This window comes from Drosophila subobscura, chromosome U (assembly GCF_008121235.1).
Source record: "Drosophila subobscura isolate 14011-0131.10 chromosome U, UCBerk_Dsub_1.0, whole genome shotgun sequence".
In the NCBI taxonomy this organism is placed as follows: Eukaryota; Metazoa; Arthropoda; class Insecta; order Diptera; family Drosophilidae; genus Drosophila; species Drosophila subobscura.
The window spans coordinates 4,464,246-4,478,216 of record NC_048534.1 but is presented as its reverse complement, the minus strand read 5'-3'; the positions used below and the strand labels follow the sequence as shown (position 1 = coordinate 4,478,216).

At 40.4% G+C, this 13,971-nt stretch overlaps 2 protein-coding genes across 2 annotated transcripts; both read left to right on the top strand.

Moving 5' to 3' along the window:
* The first annotated feature begins 971 nt into the window (after positions 1–971).
* LOC117901012 lies at positions 972–1,612 on the top strand. Its single transcript, XM_034811611.1, has 2 exons — positions 972–1,108; positions 1,170–1,612. The coding sequence occupies exons 1-2, from the start codon at positions 1,081–1,083 to the stop codon at positions 1,535–1,537; spliced, it is 396 nt and encodes a 131-aa protein (XP_034667502.1). The 5' UTR covers positions 972–1,080; the 3' UTR covers positions 1,538–1,612.
* Positions 1,613–6,454: 4,842 nt separating this feature from the next.
* Positions 6,455–7,046, top strand: LOC117900755. Its single transcript, XM_034811237.1, has 2 exons — positions 6,455–6,497; positions 6,556–7,046. Exons 1-2 carry the CDS (start codon positions 6,470–6,472, stop codon positions 6,915–6,917), a joined length of 390 nt encoding a protein of 129 aa, XP_034667128.1. The 5' UTR covers positions 6,455–6,469; the 3' UTR covers positions 6,918–7,046.
* The last annotated feature ends 6,925 nt before the right edge of the window (positions 7,047–13,971 follow it).

The window sequence follows — 13,971 nt, the reverse complement described above, 5'->3', positions numbered from 1 at the left end:
TGCCACAGAGCTGTGTGAATCTCCCGCTGCGTGGCTATCAAAAATCCTGCTTTAGAAACAAACTTGTATCTCAGCTAAGCGCCAGAAATTCACAGTCCTCTTTTTGTGCGTAATTTATTTATTAAACAGGCAAAACAGAACCAAAAAAACAGGCAAACAACTTTTTTCCTTTTGCCAGCAAAAGTCACGTAGGAAATGCATAAAAATTCCGTAAAATAAAGTAAAGTCTTTGGCCATGCATTTATGCAGAATGTTGGAAGACATTCACCTTCAAGTGCTTTCTTTTGCCTCTCTGCTGCTGCTGCTGCTGTGCGTGTGCCACTAATTTGAAGCGAAAGGAAAATGTTTTGCCTTTTTTTCTCCCAGCACGCACCTCATATAAAAGTTTTTTTTTCCGTAGGGGAGAAAAAGATGGAATTGCATGTCCAAAATAGTTGGCCATGTTTGCTGCTTTGCATAATTTACAGGGCATGTGACTTGATGGGATAAAACGGAGCCAGCGAGAGACAGAAAGTAGACCAGCGACCCGAAGAGAGTTCTCCATTATTAAACTCCATTTAAAACCATTTTATAGGACAAGACACCGCAAACATTCCCATAACTAATTAAAACGAAAATTCCTAAGCAATCGAAATCCAAATTCTCTGGCACCGCAGACCACAGTCTTGCCATCTGTTGACAGATAAACTTTGCACTATTTAACCATTATTTTTCCCCAGTTCCTTGCACAACTATTTGGTTAACCACAAATTCTGTCCGAATCGATTTCAAGGGTTCGATTAGAAGTAACCATGAGTACTAAAAGTCAAGAAATTAACAAATTAAAGAAGTTTTAAGGCGCTAAATAAAGTAGAAATTGGCTGGAAAAGTTGCCAAGAAAATTCCATTAAAAGTTCCTCTGAAAAACAGTCCGAGAATCGCCGAAAATATTCCGAAAAAGAGGTAAAAACCATAGATCACAGTTTCCTTGAATTTTATTTCCCAGTAAACCTTTTCCAAAAACCCTTTTCATATTCCATTCAAACCCAACGAAACAATTAAACCAACAGCAAAAATTCTGTGCCCAAAAATCCGACAAAAATGTCTGACAATTTTGGTGCCAAAGGAGGTTTGTTAAAGTACTTAATTCAAATTGTTGCCATTGTCTCTCAATTAATAACTAATTTCAGCACTTGATGGCTTAGGCAGGCAATCACCCTACACTCAGATTTGTATTGCCGCTGGCACTGGCCTGTTCATTGGCTACGTTTTCTTCAAGGCCAGCAAATCCGTTGCCATTGCAGCTGGAGGATCAATACTGCTGGCACAGCTGGCCATTCAATCGGGATTGATCAAAATCGATGCACTGGAGACGATCTTGTTACATGGAAACCCAGGCATTCGTGGCAACATTCATGTGCTGCCAAATGTCGCTAATACAGAGACCATGGAGATAATAATGGAACGGTTGACCAAAGCCTATGATATTGTAGCTAGCAGTAGACGACTGTGCGTGGCCATGTTGGGCGGTTTCTTGATGGGTTTTGGCTTGGCCTAGACCCAAAATAAATATTGTTTAATATTGAAATTTGTAAATTAAAGTATGTAAATGTATGTCTTTTTTCTCCACCAATGTATTTCTGTTAGCTTTCATATGTAATTTGCATCTTAATTAGTTTTCCGAAACAGACAAACTATTAAGCTCGATGTGGACCCAACCCTGCGCCTTGTGTCAGTCAGAAAATTGCGTCCATCACTTGCAACTAACAACATGGCGTGCTCCTTGTACCCCTCTCTCACTCTGTCTATCCACTGTAGCGCACCGCAGTTAATTTGTTGGATCAGAACACACACACAAATAGTTCTCGGACTCGTTCTCGTACTCGTAAAGTGTGGTGGGAACATCGTTTGCTTTGAGCCAACTCTGAGCAAAACTCTTTATCCACTAACGGACACTGGGGCCACTGCACTGCACTGGTTACTGACTGTTTTCAAATTTACAACATGTCAACAAGGCATCAGAGGCGGGCTCCAGAGATGCTTCACAGAGTGCAGTGTCCATGGTCCAGCTCCCAGTGGATTTACATCACATTAACCATATGTTGGGTGTGTTCGGCTCTTGGTTTGCTTTTAGAATTGTGTGAATAAATATTACCCATACGTTCACGTTGGACGTGGCTTTCGTTGGTGTGTGTATTTTTCTTGGTCAAATTACATACGAAAAACCCTAAAACTACAATTTGCCAGCATGCAATCATGTAAAAGTTAACGCACAATTGACTCACAAAAGGGAGTGGAAAAGTGCTGTGGAACGTACAGTTGTCTGTACACTTGCAATGCTGTTGCAAGTTAAGCTATTCATGAATAATGCTGTGGTTGAAGTAGATGGATTCTATGGATGGATTCTATGAAACTATTCAGGGCTTTGCAAAAATGGGGATTAGGTCATTAGGATGAACATTTATAAACAAAACTATAAGCTAAATATCTTGTCCATTTATAGGTTTATTAGACCCAATTTATAATGGTTTTTATACCCCGTACTCGATGAGTAAATAGGGTATACTTATAAACGGTTGTATGTAACGCACAGAAGGAAACGTTTCCGACCCCATAAAGTATATATATTCTTGATCAGCATCAATAGCCGAGTCGATAGAGCCATGTCTGTCTGTCCGTCCGTCCGTCCGCCCGTCTTGTTGAGCGCCTGGATCTCAGAGACTATAAAAGCTAGAGCCACCAAATCTTGGATCCATACTTATATGCTCACACTGTTACAAGTGTTTTTCTAAAATGAGCCCCGCCCCTTCCGCCCCCGCAAAAGAGCAAAAACCTCCCAATTTTGAAGATAAAAGAAAACTAAAAACGCCATTCTGTAGGGAATGACCATATCTATTGGGATCCAATTGGATCATTATTATAGCCACAATGAAGAAATTAATTTGCAGTGGCTAAACCCACCCAGTCCCGCAGCTTATATTTGTTTTTTGCACATTCTCTCATTCACACTCTGCTTCTGCAGTCTGCAGTCTGCGGCCTCTGCCTCTGCCGTGAGTCTGCAGTGTGTGAGAAGTGTTGAAGATGTAGATGACAGATGAAAAAAATATTATAATTTGACAAATAACCGCTAAGGTACAGATGTAGTACTGAGTGTCGGGTATAAAAGTTGTGACGCGTAAAAAGCGTCTCACACGTCCCTTCTCGTTTGTGTTGTAATTGTTCCCCTATACCCAAATTCCCCCTAAATATCTTATAAAAACACAGTTCACTAGAATATGATTACCAAAATACAAATTTGATTCTCCCTCATGCAAAGTAAAGTTGTGTTCACTTACCTGTTGATACTAACTAAAGCTGCGCCCCGTATCATTATACATTCATTAATAACCCATCATTTGCGCTCACCTGGAAAACTCTTCAACTTTTGCATATAAAATGGTAAATTTACAGAGAGCTCACGTATTGTAAGTTGCAGGTAAAACACCGACATTAAACAAAAGCTATAAAATCAAAGTAAAAAAAAAACACACATCGAACTGAAGAAAAAGCGAAAAAGAATTGTTTAAAAGTAAGGTAAAGGAAATTTCCTGAAGCAAAAGATTTTACCGCATGGCAAACACGTTTCGCATTGAAATGTTACTCGTGTGTGTGTGCATGTGTTTGTGTGTATGTGAGTGCATAGGGGGTATGGAGGAGCTCTTGATCTCCAAACTTTATGGTCAAGTTGCAAGTTACTGTTTCATTTATATTTCATGTGTGTGGTGGTGTGGCGGTTCTTTGTTTTCCAGCAATACGATTGCCATGACCAGACAGTTTTCCCATTTTTCGTTTCCCATGAATGTCAATTTAAATGTTGCAAGACTTTAGTTTTCGTTTTTTTTTTTTTTTTCCCCTTTGTTTTTGTTTTTCCTTTTTATACCCGGTACTCGAAGAGTAAATAGGGTATACTTATTGTATTTGTGCGAATAACGGTTGTATGTAACGCACAGAAGGAAACGTTTCCGACCCCATAAAGTATATATATTCTTGATCAGCATCAATAGACTAGTCGATATAGCCATGTCTGTCTGTTCGTCTGTCCGTCCGTCCGTCCGTATTGTTGAGCGCCTGGATCTCATAGACTATAAAAGCTAGAGCCACCAAATTTTTAATCCAGACTTCTATATGCTCACACTGTTACAAGTGTATTTCAAAAATGAGCCCCGCCCCCTTCCGACCCAGCAAAAGGGCGAAAACCTCCCAAATCTACAATTTGGAAGATAAAAGAAAACTAAAAACTCCATTCCGTAGGGAATGACCTTATCTATCAAATTGGGATCCGAATTGAGCATTATTGTAGCCACAATGAAGAAATTAATTAGCAGTGACCAAACCCACCCCGTCCCGCAGCTTATATTTGTTTTTTGCACATTCTCTCATTCACACTCTGCTTCGCGCAGTGCCGCGTCGCTGCCTATGCCGGGAGTCTGCAGTGTCTGAGGGTTTAGGGAAGGGGAGCGAGCTAAAGGAGCGTGTTGGTGGTAGAAGTGTTGTAGATGTAGATGACAGATGAAGAAAAAATGTAAAATTTGACAAAACACCGCTAAGGTGCAGATGTCGTACTGAGTGCCGGGTATAAGTTGTGACACACGTTCCTTCTCGTTTTTATACCCGGTACTCGAAGAGTAAATAGGGTATATTGTATTTGTGCGGATAACGGTTGTATGTAACGCACAGAAGGAAACGTTTCCGACCCCATAAAGTATATATATTCTTGATCAGCATCAATAGCCGAGTCGATTGAGCCATGTCTGTCTGTCCGTCTGTCCGTCTGTCCGTCTGTCCGTCCGTCCGTCTTGTTTGTCGGCTAGTTCTCAGAGACTATAAGAGCTAGAGCCACCAAATTTTGGCACCAGACTGCTGTATGCTCACACTGAAACCAGTGTATTTCAAAAATGAGCCCCGCCCCCTTCCGCCCCCGCAAAAGAGCGAAAACCTCCCAAATCTACAATTTTGAAGATAACAGAAAACTAAAAACGCCATTCCGTAGGGAATGACCATATCTATCAGATCACCAAATTGGGATCCAATTGGATCATTATTATAGCCACAATAGAGAAATTAATTTTCAGTGGCCAAACCCACCCCGTCCCGCAGCATTCACACTCTGCTTCGCGCTGTTTATGGCCTGGCCCCTGACACGTCACTGCCTCTGCCTCTGCCGCTGCCGCTGCCTCTGCCATAACTCTGCAGTGTGTGTTTCTAGGGGAGAGTGGCGAGCTAAAGGAGCGTGTTGGCGTGAGTAGTGTTGTTGATGTAGATGACAGATGAAGAATAAATGTAAAATTTGACAAATAACCGCTAAGTTGCAGATGTAGTACTGAGTGCCGGGTATAAAAGTTGTGACGCGTAAGAAGCGTCTCACACGTCCCTTCTCGTTGTTTTTATTACAATGTAAAGGTCCAAGGTTGATATATTGTATTGGACAAAAGCACTTAAAGCTAACTGCATTACTAGATAATCGGTAGGTACCTTTGCCACTGCATTTCCCGCAGTCATTTGTGGCAATTTGCGTGCTCATTGTTAATTTGATTTTCAGTTTACGATAAGGAAAACACCTCGAGAGCCGTGCTATGAAGTACTTTGCTATTTGAAGGGGGTAGAAGCAGAGTCCACTGCTATTTGGAGAGTTCAAGGCGTGGCTTGAGCGCATAATTAAACAATAAATTAAAAGACCCCACTGTAAAAAGACCCCAAAAAACGAAATGCATTCAAGCGTAGCAAGTGAATTTTATAATCGAGAATTTAAGACAGTACACCTACAGGAGAGCACTTTGTGGTGCACAAAATAACACAAAATATTATCCGTTGCTGAACGTCCTTCAATGTTGGTCTAAATTAATAAGCAATAATTAAAATTAAATATTTACGCAACACATTAAATTCCAAGAAAGTCAATATGCCACTTATTTAATCCCATTTATTTTAGTATTTAAGCCAGCAATTTCCAATATGCATTACAACTCAATTTTATTGCGAAATTCTTGCATAAATAATTAAATATTTGTCCACCTCAGGCATACGAAAATTAATTAAAACATACGCAAATATCAAATCGCTTTGAAAACCCAAACCAAAAATATTGTTTTGATAATTTATACTCGTGAAATATCATAATATACCTATTTAAAAGCGTTTAATAGTTTTTCTCATTAATTTAAACCTCGTCAAATATCTAGCCATCGGCTTTTGGTTTTTTATCGGCACGGTTTGAAGGTAATTTTTACACTTAAATGAAAGCTGGGGGTGTGAGAAGGGAAAAGGAATATGCTAAGTACATGGAAAAGTGCTGAGAGGAGGCCCCCAACGAATCACTAAGTTCCTGAAAATATGAGAGCTCAATATGCCTGGAATTTTCATTCATTGGAAAGATATTCCTTGCGACAGCTACAAAGTAAAAAGTAAAAACCAAAAAGAAAATCAAAATTTGAGTATTCAAAAATTCATCTAAATGTCTGAAAGTTTGGATACAAAAGGAGGTTCGTAAACGTTAATGCGAAATCGTTATAATGTCCATCAATAATTGTTTGGTCTCAGCTCTTGATGGCTTAAGCAGACGTTCACCCTACACACAGATTGCCCTTGGTGCTGGCACGGGTTTCCTCACCGGCTACGTGCTGTTCAAGGCCAGCAAGGTCGCTGCCATTGTGGCAGGAGGAACGATATTGGTTTTCCAGCTGGCAGTGCAAACCGGAGTGATAAAAAGTAGCCCCCTCGAAACGATCGTGTTACAGGGGCACCCTCGCAATGCAGGCAATGTTCGTGCACAACCAACCGATACCACCAATTCACAGTCGCCCAGGGAACAATTGAACAAGGCCTATGATGTCATAGCTGGCAGTAGCCGGATCTGCGTGGCCATGTTTGGCGGTTTCTTGCTGGGTTTTGGACTGGCATAATATCATGTACATATATAGAAAGCTCTGGTTGATCGAATACCATAGAAACTCGAAAAGCTGTCCTCGTCTTCCGATGAATCGGACTGATATTCGTACGAGCTCAACATTTTACATGACAAACAAAAACAAAAACGATTTACACAAACTTAAAAATTTACAAAAATAAGAAAAACTAAAGAGAAAACTTAAAGTTGTAAATTCGGAGCAATGGATGATACTCGAACGGATGAAAACTTTGAACTCATATAAGTATATTGTAAATTGTATAAATTAAAGTATGTTAACGTGGCAGAAAACTGTATTCCGCCTTTTTGACCATAACCAAGGGAAATGCAACTGCAACTTTCCATAACAAAAGCCTTGAAAATTTTATGGAAATGCTCTTAACAAATAGGCGACTCACCTACACGCACACTTATACTTACATACATATATTAAAAAGCTTTCTCGCAAAAACTTGAAAGTTGTAATAACATTTTCATGCGCTTTTAAACATTTCAATTTTTTCACATCGAGAGAGAGAGAGAGAGAGTGGGGATGAAAATGTATGCATAAGCAAAAGTTTTTTATAAAACACAGGGCAATAGCTTAGGAATGAGATTATTGGCAGTGTCACAGAGGAAATTTCCTACATATATACATCCTTTAGTTTCCATTAATTTCTCAATTTATTGCTGGTGCCATATGAAATATTCTTGAAATTCATTTGAAATATATTTGTGTTTTGCATTAGCTTCTGTCTGTCATACAATATACATACATACAAAAGTAGTTCGAGGAATGCCTGACCGTCACGTTTGCCCAACTGTTTGACATGTGGCTGGCTCATGCCGCATTGGCGAGGATTTTTATCTGTTTTCTTGCATCGGGCGTACTGCATTCTGCATCCTACAGCCTCCTGCGTTTCCATGGAAAGAAACCAGAAATAACGCAAAACCCAATTTAAATCGAAACCGAAACTCCAAAAAATGCTGCACCCACACACACACAATCGAACTACGCAATCGAACACGTACCGTGCGGTAGACATACGGGGGGGGATTGGGTAACACATGTCGTATGAGAAATAAAATTTGCATTTCCAAAAAGCCACACAAAAATTTCATGTTCTATTCTTTTTTGTCCTTGCATTGGAAATCGAATTTAAATGTCTGAAATGGAAATTCCCACTGGAAGAGCCAAGTTAAATTTGACATTTTGATTATGCAAATGCAAATAGATAATCCCAATTAGGAAGGTCTTGAATTAATTGAAAGAGCTGGGGAGGAGGAGCAGCTCCTCTGTGTCCACCAGTCGGAAGATAAATGAAGTTGAAAGTTTGCCTTGTGATTAGCATTTGATTTCGGTTGCAGGGCAGAGTAGAGAGGGTGCAAGTGTGGCGAATGGAGAAGCTCCTGCAGCCCTGGCAAGTTTTTCAAATGAGGTCGAATGTAGGAGCTGCTGTTGGCTTGGACTTTTGGAAAGAGTTGAGAGTCAATTAATTCCAGCTTGCTAATTGGTTTGCTAATTGGCAAAGGTTTCACTTGTGGCCAGTTAGGGAGTTTCCCCTAAAAGAAATAACGAAGAGTGATTTTAATATGAAAATAATACTCGAAAAACAGGCCCCGCAAAACGCATCAGGCATCACTCCTTAAATCAAATCAAACATAATTGTTTATTCAACAAAGCAAACCAAAAACCCCAAAACCGAAATGCATAACCCAACCAAAACTCCACACAGAATATGATTACACGTATTGTAAGCACTTTGAATACAAATTTGTGCAACATTTCTAACAAGCTGAACCGAAACCTCTAACCGCAAATAGCGTAAATTGCAAATGATTGCCGAAATTATTAAATTGTTTTGCTGCTAGAGTCAAGAGGCGGTGCATTTAATTGCTGATATTCTGGGCAATAACTCGATTAAATCATAAACAGCTCAAAGCAGTTTCCCCCGGAAAAGCAGCAGCTCCAGCTCCAACTCTGTCTCGGAATCCGTTTTTCGAATTGAAACTTCAAAGGTTTTTGCAAAATGCTGTTGCCACGGCTGCTCATTAAATTTTCATGCTTGCCTGCAGTCAGTCCAAGGTAAAATACGAGCATCGGCATCGGCATTGCAATTGCATCGTCTCGCATAGCACAATGCCCTCTCCACTCACCACTCCACCATCGTTTCCCCATTTCCACGCTTTCCTTTATATTCCGCTCAGCCTCTTCATTTGCTGCCTGCCTGCCGCCGCTTTTGTTAACATACAAAACAAAAGCAAAAACAAGAACAACAAAAACAAGGACAGAAAAACGTGGCAAAAACACACAAAACGAAACGGGAGGGGGAGGGTAACTTCAGGGCAAAGGCATTTTCTATCTTCCTGGGCTTTGACCCATGGCGGAGACAGGAACAACGAAACTATTAAAGTGGAAAAGCACTTAAATTTAAATAATAAATAATAAAAAGAAATCTCTTTAGATGGAAATTTAATGAAAAAAGGTGGTGAGTTAAATGAATACGAAGGACTTTTGTGGGGTGCTAGTTATTAATTTTTGGGGATTTTAAGGGCTAAGAAATTTATGTATATATGTACATATGTATTTAGTTAAAGCTCTTAGTCTGTAGGAGTGCGGTAGGGAAGTAAAAAACAAGACTTTGACATATGAATGGGTGAATGTACGAATTCAGGTAATACGAGAGAATATTTATTTTCACTCTTTTGGTTTGTGAGGATTATGAATTACAGAGAAGAAAGAAAATATCACATTGAAGAAAGATTTATGTAGACTTTTACTGAGTTTTAAAGAACTATAATTATATTTACATTTAATTTTAAATCTTAGACCCCCTGCATTGGAGTCTTATAACCAAAGCTTTAAATATTGGAGATACAAAATTGTTAAATGAGCATAAGGACATAATATGTCACTTTAAAGTATCGTTGGTTTTTCAGTATGGTTAATGCGAGTATTTCATATTTGCCTTGCCGATCGCCAGCCTGCAGAGCGTTTGAGTGGTTCATCAAAGTCGAGGTGTGTATCGCATTGCTGCCGAGAGAGCCAGATAATGAAAGAAAGTATTGAAGCGCGAAAACATACGACGCCGTTAACTCTGCTCACTAATAAAAAAGGGTCGAACGGGCGACGCAATTGCGACTCTCCTGCACTGCTGGCAGAAACATCTGCAGCAATGCACCTGACAACAGCCACAAGCGATTGAGGTAACAGCAAAGTTACACATATCTAAACTCTCCATCATTATGTATGTGGTATGTAAATACGTATGTATGTAATTTGATGTATGTATGTATATACATATGTATGTATATATGCATTCATAAGCTTAGCTAAATAACTGCAAAACCCAAAATCAACTCTCGGCTTAGGCATACCATCAAAATATCAACATCAACAGCCATATCAATATCGAGTCGGTAACCACACATAATTTAATTTATATTTACACCAAACTGCACACGAATGGGAAGCCCCATTCACCGACAGAGAGAGAGAGACAGAGACAGGGAGACAGAGATAGGGAGAGAGTGAACAAAAGCAACCACAGGTTTCCCGGACGAGCGGAGGAAAATTCCGGTAAAATTGATTGATAGTTTTGATGGCAGAGAGCGTTGGCTATAGCTCCTCCTCCTCCTGCTGCTGCTGCTATGACAACCCACGCCAACGTTTTCGTCGCTTTCACACGCTTGATGCCACACACTCTCGTTGATTGTGCGTTTGCTTGGATTAATTTAATGAAGTTATTAAAATCATAGCCTACGGTCGGCTCGGTAAAGGCTGAAACTTTTGGGCAGCATTTTCAGCCACATTTTGGGGGGTCTTAAAGCTGAGATGGGTGGGTTGTTTCAACTTTGAGTGTAATTTTCTGGCCTGGTCACTTACTGGCGGATGTAATTTCCCACTTAAATTGGCACTGACTCATGCCACCAGCTCCATGCACATGAACTTCCTATAAATCTAAGCCCAAAGTGGGCGTGGCACAGCTTACTATCAGGAATGCCCCATCTGTCTGATGTCTGATTGTCTGAGTCTCACTGCCTGCGTGTCTGCCTGGTCTGTCTGTCTGTCTGCCAGAGGTTCTCTCTGTCTTTCTGTCTATCTGCCTTAGTCTGGTAGCGCATTACGTGCAAATAGCTATGTGAAATTATTTCCGGAATCGGTAACAAATATCACTTTGTTTGAGTTTCCACTCGCAATGAAGTTGCACCGAAGTTAGCTGCAAGTTTGCTCCACTCACACACACACTGCAGTTTTTAGGGCCCTTTTGTGGGTAGAGGTACAAAAAAACTCCGAGCTTAAAGTAAGTCGTAAAGACTTTGACATGTAGCAGTGCCAAAACTATTAAAGTTTTTCCCCTTCTCAAGGGAACAGCTATCTGAGTTGCATTTGCAGCGCGACCGAAAAAACTCTTTTTCTGACTGTCTGCTACGAGTGTTGCCACGGTAGCATGGCTCTCAAACTGTCGCCATAAATGTTAATTAAATTAAAACGCTAATAGGCGTGAAATATGATAACACACAGACGCACACACACAAGCAGCAATTCTGTCACAGAAACGAGAGCGTAAGAGAGCCCCGGAGAGCAGAGTGAGAGTGTGAGAGAGAGAAGAAAGCAGGAAGGGAAAGACCATGACAGGTGGCAAAAACAAGGAAGTGCCTGCTATTATGGTTACTAATTCGAATATAGTGTACCCTAACATTTCGATAAAACTATAGAAACTTTTTAGATTTATTTCTTCTGCTTTTAAAATGTAATCCAATGACAATGCATTTTGTAAATTATTTAAAGAAAATAAACGAAAACAATTCAAAGAAAATAAGGCTCTATTCCTTTGAAATTGTGGACATCAAACGATTGTGTATCAATGAGATAAATTAGCTCTTAGAAGCTCTCGGGACTTTCCACTTCCACATTCCAGCATACCCTTCTTGCCTAAAAACCCCCAGATATCACAAGTAAGAAGGTGGCAAAAAATGGCAACAGCTGCCACACAGAGAGTCGTCTCCAGGGCTTTTTCGATGGCGATGAAGAGATACGGAAAAGGGAGTATGGGAATTGCCAAAGTTCCAGAATAATACTCGTAATAATTTAAATGAAAATTAGAAATGGGCACAGTCGAAGCATCTGCCAAAAAGGAAGAGCAAACAGACAGCTAGAGGAGAGACGCAGAAAGAGAGAGAGGTAGAAAGAGAGACACAGAGAGGCAAAGGGAAAGGACCACCTAGGTGAAATTTGCCTTTTGGTGTGGCGTCTAATTAAAAGGGATAAGTGCCTGGGCAGGTGTGAATCTGTCGAGGGGGTGCTAAGAGAGGAGCAAGAAGTGGCATCAGAGTGGGCTGAGAGGGGCAAAGAGGGACCAAGAAGTGGTCTAAGAGAGCAGGGTAGGGCAAAGTAATTGCTAATTGCTGTGATTATGGGGGTCGAAAGGCAGAGCTGAAATTCGCTTGGGTTACTAGATAGATTTTCGGTTAGGGCAGAATATGTTTTATGGTGAGAAAATTTAATAGTTTCGACAGGAGTTTTTCCAAGTGGAGAAACTGTGATTTTTTTAATTTAATTTTGCTTACATTTGTGCTTTAAAATTTAATAAAGTGATTTGTGGGCCTTTTTTGGTCAATCGGGAGAGAAACCTAAAATCTAGAGATCTTTTAAATTTTAACTCTAGAAGGATTTAATTTAAAGTTCATTTCGAAATAATATTTACTGGCAATGAAAGCAAAAAACATTTTCATACCCGGTACTCAAAGAGTAAATAAAGTATTTGCCCCCACGTCCGTCCGTTCGTCTTGTTTGTCGGCAAGTACTCAGAGACTTTTCCTCGGAGAAATCGGATAAATTTAATGAATGATCAATTTAGATATTTTACTTAAAGGCAATGAAAGCGAAACTGATTTAGAAAATACCTAAAATTTTACAGACAACCTTTCCTAGGAATTCCATTAAAAACTTTTGAAACAACCCCCTCCTGTAGTACACTCTACAATAAGCTGTTGCTTAGCCGCACTCTTGAGTCACACCATACACAAATTCACATAGAACACACACACGAACACATAAAATACAGAGAAGACTCTACAGCGAGCTGCTCAGACTCAATACAGATAGATCTCTATCAAAAGCCAAACCACCTGCGGGCAGCCTCAGCTTCTTGCCCATCATTTGATGTTCCTTCCAAGACTCTCACCCTATCCCCTCTTGTAGCCATCCAATATGTGTGGTGTGTATCCTTCTGCTTAAGTGCTATTGACAGGCCACACCACAAATGTCAGGTGGTAAATGCAGAGAGAGAGAGGAAGTAGGGGCGGCCGCTTAGGCAAAAGGGCACATCCCGGCCTCCTCTCGAGGGCTTTCTAATTTGAGTGTCGCGTGTGTCACGGATTCGTTGTCCGTTGTTCCCGCTACCCGCCATTAAGATGATGAAATGTCCCTGAAGGTCACTAGGCAACACCACAGCAGCCCGGACAGCCCCACACTTGTTGCCTCCTTAATTGATATTAATATTTCACAATGTATTTTTTATTTGATTGCGGTCGAGTGGAGTACACTTTTGGGTCTACCAATGAAACAGCGGGGGAAGAGATTTTCTGGCAGAGTCTCGCCTGCTGTTTGTCCTTGTGTGTGTCTTAGTCCTGATAATGCTTAATTTGCTATTTAATTATGCAGAGAACGAACATTCATTGTCTCTACTAATTACAGTTGTTTGTTATCTGGCAGTGAACACTGTACACTGAGCACACCCCTTGCCCATGCCTTTAAAGCGGCTTACGATGGATTCTATACATAATTTTCCACTTCTTTTGCCACACACACACACTCCACACTCCACTCCACACTGACAATTTACCATTTTGGGGCAAACAACTTAATTTGGGTTACATTCCAGTTCTCAGCACTCCTACCCCTGCCTGCCTCTCATGTAAGTTTTTGTGTTGGGGGATTACAAATGGCCAAGCTGCGTGTAAATGTAACTGTCCTGACAGCCGAAACACGTTCGAAACACATAAACAGCTTTGGGCTCTATTTGTTTTTTTTTTGTGTTGCTCTCAGTATGTCTTGCTGAAGCTCT